The following is a 15,343-nucleotide window of genomic DNA, read 5'->3' as shown; positions in this document are numbered from 1 at the left end:
CTGGTGTTGGCAGCTTGAACATACGAACTTATATAAATTACTGGGAATTGGTCACTACGTGTTTTGAGCTCAAAGCTTTACTGAATTTTCTAGACATCTGGACCAAAATTATAAAAAAAGTACTAAGCGATTCGGATTGAAGTAAAAAATAATAAAAATCACACAAGTTGGTAGAAAAATTAGTGTTCAGGAAAAAAAAAGTGAAAGGGAAGTGTGCTTGTTGTTTTGGCTCAAAATTTGTTCTATAATTGGTGCCTATTTTATACCAATCCTAGTTCTGAAACTTCAATTGAAAATTATTGTGAAAACAAGTGCCAAAAATAGAGGTTTCTTGAGTCTTTTTTTCTTTTTTCTTTTTAGTTTTTCTACTCTACTCTAGAGCCATTCTAGGTTTCTCTTTGAGTCCTAACTTGCTTTTGTGTGCTTTTCATTGCTTTAATTGTTGAATAATCCTTGAAAATTTGTCTTGTTAAAACTCTATTGGTTTAGCTTTCATTTCATTTTTTTTGTCTTTGGTTATTGCTTGTCTCTTTGTTTCCTTGCTTGTGAGTTGCCATATAGGGAATTGGAAAGGAGGATTGGTATCATACCTTGAAGAATTTTAGTCAAGAAGCAAGGGGCCAACCACCTTAAGAGCTATTGAACTAAGAAGCACTCCAAATTGAGTGAAACACCAAAGAGAGAATAGTCACCACAATCAAGGACTTTTTTTTGTAATTGGCAATTTGCTTTGCTTTCAAATTTTGTAACAAAAAGGCCTTTCATTGGAAGTAATTTGGGAGCCTCCAATAGGTCAGCCTACTTCCATTTGTGTATAATAATTTTAGGCAATTTTCCCTTAGGATAATGAGTGTTTTGTTGGGAACCTTAAATGAGGTCATCCAAACACTCTTAGGATCCGCCTAGTTTGCATTTCTTGCACTTTAATTTCTTGCTTACTTTCATAGCTTATTTCCTTTACTCTCCATTGTCAAACCGCCTAGGTAGCTTGCCTTTTACCAATTAGTTTTTACCTTATCTTTCACACCTCTTTTAGTGTTTATTTTGGCTAGTTTCAATCATAGTTTCTTTTACCTTTTGTTTTCAAACTCCCAACAAGAAAGAACCATAACTTAGGAACCAACACGAGTCTACATTCTTCATCTAATGTTAATGGTGAGGGTTCTACTCCTAAGGACCCCTTGTATAAGATATTAGATGAGTTGAAAGTTGTGGAAAGAAAAACAAGAGAGAAAAGAAAAAGGTAAAAAAAGAGTGGAAGAAATAAGTCAAGATGAAAGAGAGAAAATAAGAGAGGAAGAAAGAAGAAAAATAATGAAAGAAATTAAAAGAGAAAAACATGTCTCCAATAGTAGTCATGACTCTTGCAAGAGTTTAAGTGAAGAACTTAGCGACTATTATAGAGGGCACCATAGTTCACATACTAAACATCACTCCCAAAGAAAAGAAAAGGATAGAAGGCCTCAAGAGGTTAACATTAGACTCCCATATTTCCATGGAAAAGATAATGTTGAGGCCTACTTAGATTGGGAAATGAAGGTTGAACAACTCTTTTCTTGTCATCATATTAGCGAAGAGAGAAAAGTTTCATTGGCTACCATTAGCTTTCAAGGGTATGCCCTCTATTGGTGGACTTCCCTTGTTAGGGAACGAAGGATTCATGGGGATCCTCTAGTAGAGTATTGGAATGATCTTAAGAGTGCCCTTAGGAAGAGGCACATTCCCTCCTACTATGAAAAGGAGCTTATGGACAAGCTCAAGAGGCTTAGACAAGGGAGTATGAGTGTTGAAGAATATAGACAACAAATGGAACTACTCCTTTTAAGAGCTGGACTTAGGGAGGAGGAAAGAACAAGCATAGCTAGGTTCCTTAGTGGGCTTGATATGGAAGTGAGGGACAAGGTTGAACTCCTTCCATATAAGGACCTAGATGAGCTAGTCCAATTTTGTATAAGAGTGGAGCAACAACTTAAAAGAAAGCCTTCTTCAAAATCTTATGGCTCTCACTCTTATCCAAGGAAGGACCAAGCCCATGGAATTTTGGGGGCTGCACCTTCAAAACCCAAGGAAGATAAGGGTAAGACCATAGAGAAATACACTCCTAAGACTAGTTCCCAAGAAAGGACTAGCAACATTAAATGCTTCAAATGTCTTGGGAGAGGTCACATTGCCTCTCAATGCCCCACAAAGAAAACCATGATCATGAGGGGTCAAGACATTTATAGTAGTCAAGAGGAGACCACTTCTTGCCTTTCCTCTAGTGGAAGTGAAGATGAAGTAAGGGGTGAAAAGTCTAGTAAAGAAGTCTACCCCCATGAAGAAGGTGACCTCTTAATGGTTAGAAGGCTCCTTGGAGGTCAATCTTGTGATCTATCTCAATCCCAAATAGAGAACATCTTTCATACAAGATGCAAAATTTTAGATAAAACTTGTTCTCTCATTGTGGATAGTGGATCTTGTTGCAATTGTTGTAGCACAAGATTAGTTTCCAAGTTGAACCTCACTATCATTCCCCATCCAAAACCTTATAAACTTCAATGGCTCAATGAGCAAGGGGAAATGATAGTTAACCAACAAGTGAAGGTACCTTTCTCCATTGGGACATATAAGGATGAAGTTAATTGTGATATAGTTCCCATGGAGGCAGGACATATTCTTTTAGGAAGGCCATGGCAATTTTATAGGAAGATAATTTACAATGGCCTAACTAATGAAATTACCCTCACCCATCTTGGCACTAAATATGTGTTGCATCCTCAAACACCTTCACAGGTGGCCAAAGATCAACTAACTATGAAAGATAAGAGGGATGAGGAGGAAAAACTAGAAAAACAAAAGAAAAAGAAGGATAGTAAGGCCTTGTCTTCAAAGGCCAAGGGGAAGGAAAAGGAGGAAAAGGATTCCTCCAAGAAGATTGTTAAGAAGGAAAATCATTTTGCTACAAAAGGTGATATTAAAAGGGCACTCCTTCTTAAACAATCATTCTACCTTCTCCTATCAAGGGAAACTTCTCTTAGCACCGCCATACCTCTTGAGCTTGAGGTTATTCCTCAAGTAAAGGAGTTGTTGGATGAGGGTTTGGTTCGCAAGAGCTTAAATCCTTGTGCTTTGTTGGTGCCTAAAATAGGTATTATTAGGCACCAAATCCCTATGATAGTTGGTATGATGAATTTGTTGAGTGGTGCAACACTCTTTTGTAAAATCACTCATGCACCCAACATCTTCATGATTTGTGTACATAGGGACTCATTAGGCAGGTTTGTTCTTATTTTTTGTTTCAATGCAAACCTAGGTGCTCATGTGGGACACCTTAGGTTTGTCGTAATTTTTTGTAGGAATAATCAACATGAAAATAAAGAAAAAGGTATATTTTATTCCATTACTTTCCTTAAATTTTTAAATAGTGATCAAGAGCTTCCCATGGACCCTAAGAGAATAAAGGTCATTCTTGAGTGGCCTACTCCACCAAGTATAAGGGAAATTTGGGGCTTCAATATCTTAACAAACCTTTACAAAAGGTTTGTCTCATATTTTTCTATACTTGTTGCACCATTCATCGAGTTGGTGAGGAACTATATTCTCTCATGGGAAGATGGCCAATAAAGTGGTTTTCAGTCCTTATCGTACTCTAACATACCCAACATCACTAATACATATGTTTTTATTCTTTTTACAGGTGTTGAGGAAAGAATCCATGAGTTTCAAGAACCTCTAGATTTTAGGTCAAATCCTTTTCAAGGGGGAGGGAATGATGCAATCCTACCCCCCCAAGGGCATTGGATAGAATACTCTAAGAAGATTGGGCCAAAGATACAAGAGAAGGCCCTAGGGTTCTCATGAGCCTTAGGGTAGATTTCAGGCCCATGGGCTAAGTATGAGGACACTTATCTTTGTATATATTATATTAAGGTTTCTTTAATTTTGGGCCTTGTATTTAGGGCTCCACAATGTAGGTAGGGTACCCTAGAAATATAGGATTTTTCAGCCCTTGTATTTTAGGGCACCTAGACTAGTTTTTGTATTAGGGGTAGTTTTATAATTTCACATGCACTAAGTGAATATTTGATGTGTGTGTTGGGAAATAAAATTTAATTGAATTGGTAGAAGCCCAATCCAATTAAATTTTAGAGGGGGAGGTGAGCATTTGCTTACTACACCCCATTGCCACATCATATAGTCACACTTTGTGCATGCCCTTCATGCTTTACATGCCTCATGACACCTAAACACACTTAGTGGAGAATCTTGGAATTGATCTTGGATTAGTGGGCTGAACCATAACTAAAATTCACTAATCATAATTAGTGAAATTTTGGCTCCAAAGTTTGGCTCCACAAATTCAATTTCAAATTCTAGTGAAATTTGAATTGAAATTCAAATTTCTCTCCAATTTTGTGTGACACTTAGGCTATAAATAGAGGTCATGTGTGTGCATTTTTTTCAACTTTGATCATTTGAAAGTTAAACTTCAGATTTCAGAGCTTTCTTAGAGCACAAAATTTTGTGCTCTTCTCTTCCTCTCCCTTCATTCATCTCCTTCTTCCTCCAAGCTCTTATCCATGGTCTCCTATGGTGGTGAGCTTCTTCTAGACTCATCTTCTCCTTGAAGTGGCGTCTCCTCTCTCTCTTCCTACTCCATTCTGTTGCCATTCATCTTCCAAGAATCAAAAGAATCCATTGATGAAGAAGATCCTAGGCCTACAAGCTCCAATGGAGCTTACATCACAAACATTACATGGATTAAAATGAAATAAAATGAAATAAAAAATTACAACGACAAAAATAAAATAAACACTAAATTATATAAATGAAAAATTACCTAAGCCTAAAAAGTTTTATATTTTCAGACTCTATCCAAACTTGGAGAAACTGTGTTAGGTTTCTAGTAGGATCAATTTTTTCTTAGGAGAAAACTTAAATTAAACTCTTTTTGTTATCTAAAATGCAGATAAAAAATAAAACAAACATTGCAGGGATTAAAATGAAAAAAAATACAACGACAAAAATAAAATAAACACTAAATTATATAAACGAAAAATTACTTAAAGCCTAAAAAGTTTTATATTTCCATACTCTATCGAAACTTGGAGAAACTGTGTTAGGTTTCTAGTAGGGTCATTTTTTTCTTAGGAGAAAAATTAAATCAATAATTACATGTGGCAAAATTTTAAAGAAACATTCATATGTCATTATTTGATTTGATTGAACAATGTAATAAAAGGAAGATATAGAAAACTTACCGAAGGTTTTTTTTTCTCCCTTTTATTTTACCCTTCCGTTGTAGATTTGTAGTAGAATTCATTTGATTCATAATTTCTTTCAACTTTTTTCATGTTACATTAAACAACTTTCCTAGATAAATTATGGGGGCCACTTTGATACTCCCTCCAAAACAATATTCTATGGTAATGTTAGTACAATGAAAGTTGTTTTGAATTTAAATATCATAACTGTCCATTTAATTAAATCTTTTTTGAAGAATTTTTTTTTTGAAATAAATATTAAAATTACAACAATTTCTCATATATTTCAAAAGAATAAATTATATTTAATAAATAAAAAAATTCCCGAGTCAACATGAGGTGTAATGCATCGAACCTCATATAGCAAGTTATACGAACTAGACCTAGACTGGTAGGACTTAACATGCACTATTGTTGGTGTAGCAAGCTATATGAACCAAAAAGCACTTGGTGTGTGATAGTGGTCTACCAATCATAACATACCCCCACAGTCTTTTTTTTCAGTCTTTAGGTCTTCCAACAGCTTGTGGTATTCGTTGATTTGTACCTTGATGTCTTTTTCTTCGTTCATGATCCAACGGTAGTAGTTGGCGATGATGAATCTCTGTCTGAGCACGTCCTCGATAGTGTATTTGAGTATGAGAGAATCACATATCTCTTTGGATTCGGTGTAGGAGCAGTAGACATCAAAAAGGTCATTAGACAAGGCACTTAACAAATTGTGACGACATACCTTATTAACTTGAACCCATTATTGAAGTTGACTGGCATCATCAGCGACATCAGGTTTGGGAGTGGAAAGAGCAAAGACAACTCCATGCATGTCTAGCAAGGTATGAATGCATTCCTGCCAGAGACAGAAGTTTTGGCCAGTGAAGACCTCAATTTTTGAGATGCCGGACAGTGGCTTGGAAAAGGTTGCAGTTAGTGGCGAGGGGTTGGAAGTGTCGACATTGTTGACAGGTTTTGTTGCTTCAGCCATGATATAAATATTGTAGATTGTTGTTGCTGAAGTCGAAAATCACAAACACGGTTAACCTTCCTGAAGCATGACAGTCACTTACCTAAAAGGTTTATCTGCGATGTCCCACACAAATCTCACAAGATACAATAGGAACATCTTAGCAGAGCTAAGGTTATAGAACTCGCAAAGAAAAATAATTGACCCAAGAGTAAAGGGAGAGAAAGCTTAATAGAAGGATAGAGAAGTAAGAAAATAATTGGCCTCATCTCCTTTTAAAATCAAGTTCAAAATCATTGCCATTGCCCCCCACTTAATTTCTATTTTTATTGGCATTAATTAGAAATTTAAATTTTAGATTTTAAATTTAAATGTCATAACTGTCCATTTAATTAATTTTTTTTTAAAAAAAAATCTTTTGAAATAAATATTAAAATTACAACACTTTAAAATTATAGAAATCATGCAAAGCTAATCAAAATAATATTTTGTTTTAATATAATCCTTCAATAGTTTAATAGAACATTTTCATTAGGCATTAACCATCTAAGGCCTAACGACTACCAAAGTTGGTTGAGTTCTTATGTCATAATTAATTAATCACTGTACATTAACGGAGTAGTTTCCGAGATCCTCTCCTTGCCTTTCTTTATCATCATTGCATTGTCAAACTTTTCTGTGTTTCTCCATAGACAAACCCATTTACCCCAAAACCTAGCTTCTCCCTGTTTCTTTTTAGATTTTCATCTTAATTTTCTTTATTATTTTCCATCTCCTGAATTGTGCAAAACATATTAATCTCATAATAAACCTCATCTTGCACCAATTATTTGACTGAAGGATCATTGTAAATTTTACCTAGGGCATCACAGTTCAGTTTCCTCCACACACAAAACACACTAGCAAGTAAGGAAGAGAGAAGAATAAGAAGTCACTCCCTCTCTCTCTAGAAAAACGGCATGAATAGTGTTGAGGGGAGGGGGAGCTTTCTTCTCCTATATAGGCCCCCTTTAGGTTATTGAGGAGGAGGGTCCACAAGTGGAGTCATCTAGGTTTTTTGAATCCTAACTGCCCCTAATAACTTAAACTTCTATTAAGTTTATTAATTAATCTCTAACTTTCTTATTGATTATAGGGTATTTAATATACTTATTATAGTTTTCTTAATTAAACCGAACTAAATTAATTAGAGTTAGTGAAATTTAAGTATCTTTCTTCCTCATTAATTAAACTAGTTGTTTTTCACATCTATTAATACTATAAACTTTCATTAACTAATCCAAATCTCTTATTTTTAGCCCAAAGTGTCCTTTTTTACAAAAATATCATTAGTGAGGGAATTTCCTTACTTTGACTCTTCTAGATTGAAGTTGACTTTTGTTGACTAAGAGTTTGGTCAAGAGTTTCTACTTCTAAACCACTTTTTTTTTTCCTAAACTCATTACGTAAAATCTAGGTTACTTAGCTATCCAATGATGGTCTTATCCTTTTTATTAATTATTTCACTATAGATAACACTACTACACTGCAAATAAAAAAAAATATAAACAATTTTTACCATAAACTTCCCAATCTAGAAAATTGGGATGTTACAATATACATGTTAAAAACATTCTAAAGTTGTATGAAATGGAAAACAACCTTTAAAAAGACACATAACACTCTTAAAACTACGTGCACAAACACATTTCAAACTAGAGTTCAAGGAACACCAAGTCCCAAATACAAAATCCAAATCAAAAGTAAGAAAAAGATCAACATAAAATAACCAAAATATTTCTTTAAAAAAACAAGTCTTCTAGCAAGTAGAACATTTCTTTCCAATCTTGACAACCTCCTTCATCATCTCAGCACTTGGAATATGTAATTTATCTGCAATATATAAAACACATCATCAAAAGTAGCAACTTATAAGAAGAGATTAAGTATATATACTGTTATACCATAGGTTGTTGTCCTAGATCCCAAAATTTCCCTTAATCTATGGATCAGAGCATATTTTCTTAACATCGAAAGATTGATGAAACCTTGAATTGAGTACATTCTTGGATTCCACCTTAAAGACAAAATCTTTCTCCATGAAAACAATATTTAAGGGAGTTGTGATGCAATCCTACCCCGCAAGGGCATTGGATAGAAGACTCCAAGTAGATTGAGCCAGAGATCCAAGGGAAGGCCCTAGGGTTCTCATGAGCCTTAGGGTAGATTTCGAGCCCATGGGCTAAGTATGAGCCCACTTATCTTTGTAAATATTAGAATAGGTTTTTGTTTCGTTTGGGCCTTGTATTTTGGCCATTCTAGTAGTATAGGGTTTTAGCCTTGTATTTCGAGGCTTTTTGAGTAGTCTTTGTAGTAGGGATTTTTTTTGTATTTTGTCATGGGGGTGAGCTTAACTATTATAGGGGGTGTGTAGCTAAGCTCTAGCTTCTCATCTCAAGGAGGTGAGCTTAGCTATTAGAGAGGTATATGTAGCTAAGCTCTAGCTTCTTTAGGAATCTTCGTAAGGAAGATTCTCAAGGAGGTGAGCTTAGTTATGAGAGGGGTGTGTGTAGCTAAGCTCTAGCTTCTCAAGGAAGTTTTCTCAAAGAAGCTTCTCAAGGAAGTTTTCTCAAGAAAGCTTCTCAAGGAAGCTACCTAGTCTATAAATAGAAGCATGTGTAACACTTGTTGTAACTTTGATGAATGAGAGTCTTGTGAGACACAACTCAAAGTTCAACTTCTCTCCCTTTTTCTTCCTTCAATTTTGTGCTCCCCCCTCTCTCTTTCTCTCCTTATTTCTTTTCCTCCATTGAAGCATCCTCTCCAAGCTTCTTATCCAAGGCTCATCTTGGTGGTGAAGCTCCTTATTCCATGGCTTATTCCCTAGTGGATGACGCCTCTTCTCACCTCTTCTCCTTTGTCTTCCACTGCATCTCCATGGTGGAAAATCACCATTAAAGGACCTCATTGAAGCTCAAGATCCAGCCTACATAGAAGCCCCACAAGTAAGCTTCCATCAAGTTGTGTGTCAAAGTAATTCCAACTTCCAAGCATATTGGAAACTCAACTTATATTATCTTTACTACTTTGATATTTTCCCTCATTTGAACTTACTCTAAATAACACTAATAAAGTGAGTAAACCAATCTTTCCCTCATTTGAACTTATATTATGGCTACTTGTCAATGGTTTTAAAATAAATTGTTAACCATAATACTATTTTAAAAATTTTAAAAATTTATAAAAATAGAAAGAATTTTGTAATAGTATTAAAGAAGCTATTACAACATAAAGAACTGTTAAGGACACTCTCTGTAATTGGCTGAAATTTATTAAAAATAAGCAATTTTGGTGGGTTGTGCTTCTTATATAATGATTATCTCTTTTGATTTAGAAGTGGATCCTGCCAAAATTGGTGGACCTTGCCAATAAATATCAACAAATCATAGAATGCAAGAAAGAGAATGTCACTAGCATTCCTCTTGCACCAAATAAAGGCATGTGTAAACTTTCTATTTTATTGTACCTGCAATTATATTTCTATGGAAGTGGATTTTTTACCTAACAATTGTTTTAAAATAGAAAGAATTTTGGAAGAGTATTATGGAAGCTATTACACCAGATAATGACACATGTAAAACTTTTCATTGAAGCTACTTAAATTGTATTTTCTAATGATGGATAGATGTTATTACAGTAGTATTTATACAAATATTTTTTTATTGTATAATATTATATTTAATGTAGCCTTTCAAAATAATTAATGAGCATTTAATGTATTATTTGATATTTTTATATATTTAATGTAGCATTTATAAAGAATATGTTATATTTAATATAGCATTTATTGTAGTATTTAATGTATTATTTGATTTATAATATTTATTACCCATTTGTACATATTTAATTTAATAACAATATTAAACATTATATTTGGGAAATATATTTATTAGAATGTTGTCCCATGCGGATAAGTATTTATCTTGTGCTCACCTTCATAGATATATAGATTTAGAGAAGCATTATGGCAAAGAATGAGATGAAAATTACTGGACTTATGATTATGTTCATGATTGTGTTGGGATTTTCACAAGCTAATTACAATCCTTCATTTGTGAAAATTGGCTCAAATCGTGTGTATGATGGAGTCTATTGTCAGGATAAATGTAGTTCAGCATGCGCAAAATTTCTACTACTTCCAGGTGGTGTCCTTGCATATGTAATATGTCTTTATGCATGTACTGCAAAATGTCATGACAATCCCATCGATGTTGCCCATGATTGTATCACTGGTTGTGCCTTGAAAAACTCCGTTGATGCCAACATCGGTATTCATTCTCTCAAAACATCAGTATCTTTTTAAGGTTTAATAATTATTCTTTATAATTGAGTTAATTATATTTTTACGTGTTTTTGTTAATTGACTTTACACAGTAGATGCTCGTGGTCTTGTGGTGAAGGATTCTTTTGTACAAGAGTGTCGTAAGAATTAATATTTTGTTAAAAAATGTTCAAGAACATGATTGTTAAGAGAAATAATACCTATGCCTAATTGTAATAAATAAATCTTAATTAATGAGTAATATATATATATTTTTTCTATCTTTTGTAAATTCTTTGTCTGGTTATTTTTCTTCATTTTTCTTATCTTCCTTTCATATATTAGTGAATATGCTTGCAAATAATATGAATGATGACTCTAATAAATTAATAGACATAAGGAAAAATGTATGTGAAGAAATATTGATGACCAACATATCAAATGATTGAGAACTTATTAAAAATTATTTTTATTTAATGATCAATTATTTTAATTTTAATTTTAATTTTTTAAGTTTCAATAGTTATATTTGTCTCCATATTGTACATCCTATTATTAGTCTTTTATTATATCTTAAACTATTTTTAATCAAATTTCAAATAAAATACAAAACAACATATTGATGTACTAAAAATTATTATTATACTTTTAGTGCACATATTTTACATTGACAATGCACACTTTTTTACATTGGTTTGTAATTAAATGATAATGTAACACTATTTTACGCTATTATTCCATATTTTATTTTCTCATATTTATTTTTACTATGGTTATTAGTATAGTAATAAAACCTTATCATATATATGTTGGACTCAATGTAACTTTTGATTAGTTAGGATGTATTTGGAAAAATGTTGGACTCAATGTGGCTCACATTTTTTTTCCAATCCAATAGTATAGTTACTTCTCCATTTGCTGCTTTGAAATACATTAACGGACATTTGGAACCATGCAAACGATAAACCAAACATTCTTTTGTCTCATGGTACACAGTTATTGTGAGTTAGCTCCTTAATTCATCCAACAATGACCCAAAGTGTGTAAATCTGGCATGGAGAGTCTGCAAGGAGTTTTTACCATGAAGGAAAAATTGTTTCAAAAGCCTAGTGCAAGATAAGTATTGCCCCATGTGTAAAGAAGCTAATGAGACAACACACCATGCACTTTTATCTTTTCCATAGGCACAAAAAAGACAACCTTGAAGCCAATGATAGTCAACCACACAATCACAACCACCTCCTTTCCAACCAAGTCAACATATCCTCAGTTTCCAGCAAGTTTTGATGTAATCCTATCCCCCAAGGGCTTTGGATAGAAGACTCTAAGAAGATTGGGCAAGAGATGCAAGAGTAGGCCTTAGGGTTCTCATGAGCCTTAGGGTTGATTTTGGACCCATGGGCTAAGTATGAGCCCACTTATCTTTGTACATTTAGATTAAGGTTTCATTATTTTTGGACCTTGTATTTAGGGCTCCATAGTGTAGGGAGGGTACCTTAGAAATGTAGGATTTTACAGCTCTTGTATTTTAGGGAACCTAGACTAGTTTTTGTATTAGGAGTAGTTTTGTAATTCCACGTGCATTAAGTGCACTATTTGATGTGTGTGTTAGGAGATAAATTTAGTTGAATTGGGAGAAGCCCAATCCAATTAAATTTTGGACCATCCTAAGGGGGAGGTAAGCATTTGCTTGCTACACACCATTGCCACATCATATAGTCACTTTTTGTGCATGTTCTTCATGCTTTACATGTCTTATGACACCTAAGCACACTTAGTGGAGAATCTTGGACTTGATCTTGGATTAGTGGGCTGAACCATAGCTAAAATTCACTAATCATAATTAGTGAAATTTTGTCTCCACAAATTCAATTTCAAATTCTAGTGAAATTTGAATAGAAATTCAAATTTGACTCCAATTTTGTGTGACACTTAGGCTATAAATAGAGGCCATGTATGTGCATTTTTTCAACTTTGATCATTTGAGAATTACACTTCAAAGTTCAGACCTCATTTGAGGCACAAAATTTTATGCTTCTTGATGCAATCCTCCCTAGGAAGGGACCAGTCACTAGAGCCATGAGCAAGAGGCTCCAAGAGGATTGGGCTAGAGCTGCTGAAGAAGGCCCTAGGGTTCTCATGAACCTCAGGGTAGATTCTCGAGCCCATGGGCCAAGGTTGGGTCCAATTATCTTTGTACATATTAGACTAGGATGTCATTATATTTGGTCCTTGTATTTAGGGCTCCATATTGTAGGTAGGGTACCCTAGAAATATAGGATTTTTCAGCCCTTGTATTTTAGGGCACCTAGACTAGTTTTGTATTAGGGGTAGTTTTGTAATTTCACATGAACTAAGTGAATATTTGATGTGTGTGGTTGGAAATAAATTTAATTGAATTGGTAGAAGCCCAATCCAATTAAATTTTAGAGGGGGAGGTGAGCATTTGCTTACTACACCCCATTGCCACATCATATAGTCACACTTTGTGCATGTCCTTCATGCTTTACATGCCTCATGACACCTAAGCACACTTAGTGGAGAATCTTGGAATTGATCTTGGATTAGTGGGCTGAACCATAACTAAAATTCACTAATCATAATTAGTGAAATTTTGGCTCCAAAGTTTGGCGCCACAAATTCAATTTCAAATTCAAGTGAAATTTGAATTGAAATTCAAATTTCTCTCCAATTTTGTGTGACACTTTGGCTATAAATAGAGGTCACGTGTGTGCATTTTTTTTCAACTTTGATCATTTGAAAATTAATCTTCAAAGTTTAGAGCTCTCTTAGAGCAAAAAATTTCGTGCTCTTCTCTCCCTCTCCCTTCATTCATCTCTTTCTTCCTCCAAGCTCTTATCCTTGGCCTCCTATGGTGGTGAACTTCTTCTAGACTCATCTTCTCCTTGATGTGGCATCTCCTCTCAACTCTTCTTCTTCTCCATTCCGCTTCCATTCATCTTCCGAGAAGCAAAGGAATCCATTGATGAAGAAGATCCTAGGCCTACAAGCTTCGATGGAGCTTACATCATGTGGTATCAAGAGCATCTTCATCTAGGTGATGTTTTTTTGCTTCCTCTATCTTTTTGTTATGTGAATTCTCTTTAATTCCTTGTTCTTCATCTTATTCTCCATGTATATACTCCATTGTCTTGTGGTTTGGTTCTGTTTAGAGTAGATTAAAAAAAAAAACAATTAAATCTTAGATCTGCACTTGTTCTTGCATTTCTATGGTTCAAATTTTGTAGATCTACTCTTGAATCTTGTTTTTGTGTTGATTTTAGGTTCTATCATTTTTCATTCATAATATTCTTGTGCTGAACCTTAGATCTAAATGTTCTTCTAAAATATTGATTAGAAAAAAAAAACACAAAAATCACTAATCATAATTAGTGAAATTTAGGCTCCAAAGTTTGGCGCCACAAATTGAATTTAAAATTCAAGTGAAATTTGAATTGAAATTCAAATTTCTCTCCAATTTTGTGTGACACTTTGGCTATAAATAGAGGTCATGTGTGTGCATTTTTTTTCAACTTTGATCATTTGAAAATTAAACTTCAAAGTTTAGAGCTCTCTTAGAGCAAAACATTTCGTGCTCTTCTCTCCCTCTCCCTTCATTCATCTCTTTCTTCCTCCAAGCTCTTATCCATGGCCTCCTATGGTGGTGAGCTTCTTCTAGACTCATCTTCTCCTTGAAGTGGGATCTCCTCTCAACTCCTCTTCTTCTCCATTCCGCTGCCATTCATCTTGTTTTAGAGTCATGTTTAGTCATAGTAATTGTCACATTATGTTCTAAGTTTGTGTTGAATTTTTATTTTGTTGATTGAATTCTAGATACATTTGTTCATGTATTCTTGTCATTCTTAGCCTATCTTTTGAATTTTGAGTCTAATTCATGCTTGTTATTTAGTTCATAACATGTTCTAAATCAATTCTTAGAAGTAGTCTTATTGTTGAACTCTTTTTTTTTTGTTTTCTAAGTTTCCTACATGATGCCTATGATGAAGTTGAGTTGTGGTGCTGAGTTGTGGCTGGATTTGTGAATCAAAATAAGTCTTAAACTATCTTGAATTGTGTTATTCAAGATAATTGAGCATAAGCAAACACAAATTGTAACTGTCCAAGCCTTAAGCAACATAAACACTACTCTTGATTTCTAGGTTGAAATCGCTGGTGTTGGCAGCTTGAACATACGAACTTGTATAAATTACTGGGAATTGGTCACTATGTGTTTTGAGCTGAAATTTTTATTTCATTTTCTTGACTTCTGGTCCAAAATTATGAAAAAAGAACCAATCGATTTGGATTAAAGGAAAAAAATAAGAAAAATCAAACAAGTTGGCATAAAAATCAGTGTCCAGGAAAAGAAAAAAAAAGTGAAAGGGAAGTGTGCTTGTTGTTTTGGCTCAAAATGTGTTCTACAATTGGTGACTATTTTATACAATCCTAGTTCTGAAATTTCAATTGAAAATTATTGTGAAAACAAATGCCAAAACTAGAGGTTTCTTGAGTCTTTTTTGTTTTTCTACTCTACTCTAGATCCATTCTTGGTTTCTCTTTGAGTCCTAGCTTGCTTTTGTGTGCTTTTCATTGCTTTAATTGTTGAATAATCCTTGAAAATTTGTCTTGTTAAAACTCTATTGGTTTAGCTTTCATTTCATTTTTTTTGGTCTTTGGTTATTGCTTGTTTCTTTGTTTCCTTGCTTGTGAGTTGCCATATAGGGAATTGGAAAGGAGGATTGATGCCATACCTTGAAGAATTTGAGTCAAGAAGCAAGGGGCCAACCACCTTAAGAGCTATTGGACTAAGAAGCACTCCAAATTGAGTGAAACACCAAA

The 15,343-nt window shown here is 34.1% G+C and overlaps 1 protein-coding gene across 2 annotated transcripts; it reads left to right on the top strand.

Moving 5' to 3' along the window:
- The first annotated feature begins 10,151 nt into the window (after window positions 1–10,151).
- Window positions 10,152–10,783, top strand: LOC114404863. Of its 2 annotated transcripts, none has more exons than XM_028367612.1 (2): window positions 10,152–10,511; window positions 10,621–10,783. In XM_028367612.1, exons 1-2 carry the CDS (start codon window positions 10,208–10,210, stop codon window positions 10,674–10,676), a joined length of 360 nt encoding a protein of 119 aa, XP_028223413.1. In that variant the 5' UTR covers window positions 10,152–10,207; the 3' UTR covers window positions 10,677–10,783. The 2 variants fall into 2 exon arrangements, with proteins under 2 accessions (XP_028223413.1, XP_028223409.1); XM_028367608.1 differs by having other exon boundaries at window positions 10,153–10,511; window positions 10,618–10,783.
- Window positions 10,784–15,343: the final 4,560 nt, after the last annotated feature.

This window comes from Glycine soja, chromosome 1, assembly GCF_004193775.1.
Source record: "Glycine soja cultivar W05 chromosome 1, ASM419377v2, whole genome shotgun sequence".
NCBI lineage: Eukaryota > Viridiplantae > Streptophyta > Magnoliopsida > Fabales > Fabaceae > Glycine > Glycine soja.
Note: the sequence above shows the minus strand (reverse complement) of the source record. Positions and strands in the feature narration are given on the sequence as shown.

Excerpts from the sequence above, each read along its gene's own strand:
- LOC114404863 (XM_028367608.1), top strand. The coding sequence starts at position 10,208 with ATGGCAAAGAATGAGATGAAAATTACTGGACTTATGATTATGTTCATG. Across the intron at positions 10,512-10,617 it reads CTCCGTTGATGCCAACATCG|TAGATGCTCGTGGTCTTGTG; the intron begins GTATTCATTCTC and ends GACTTTACACAG.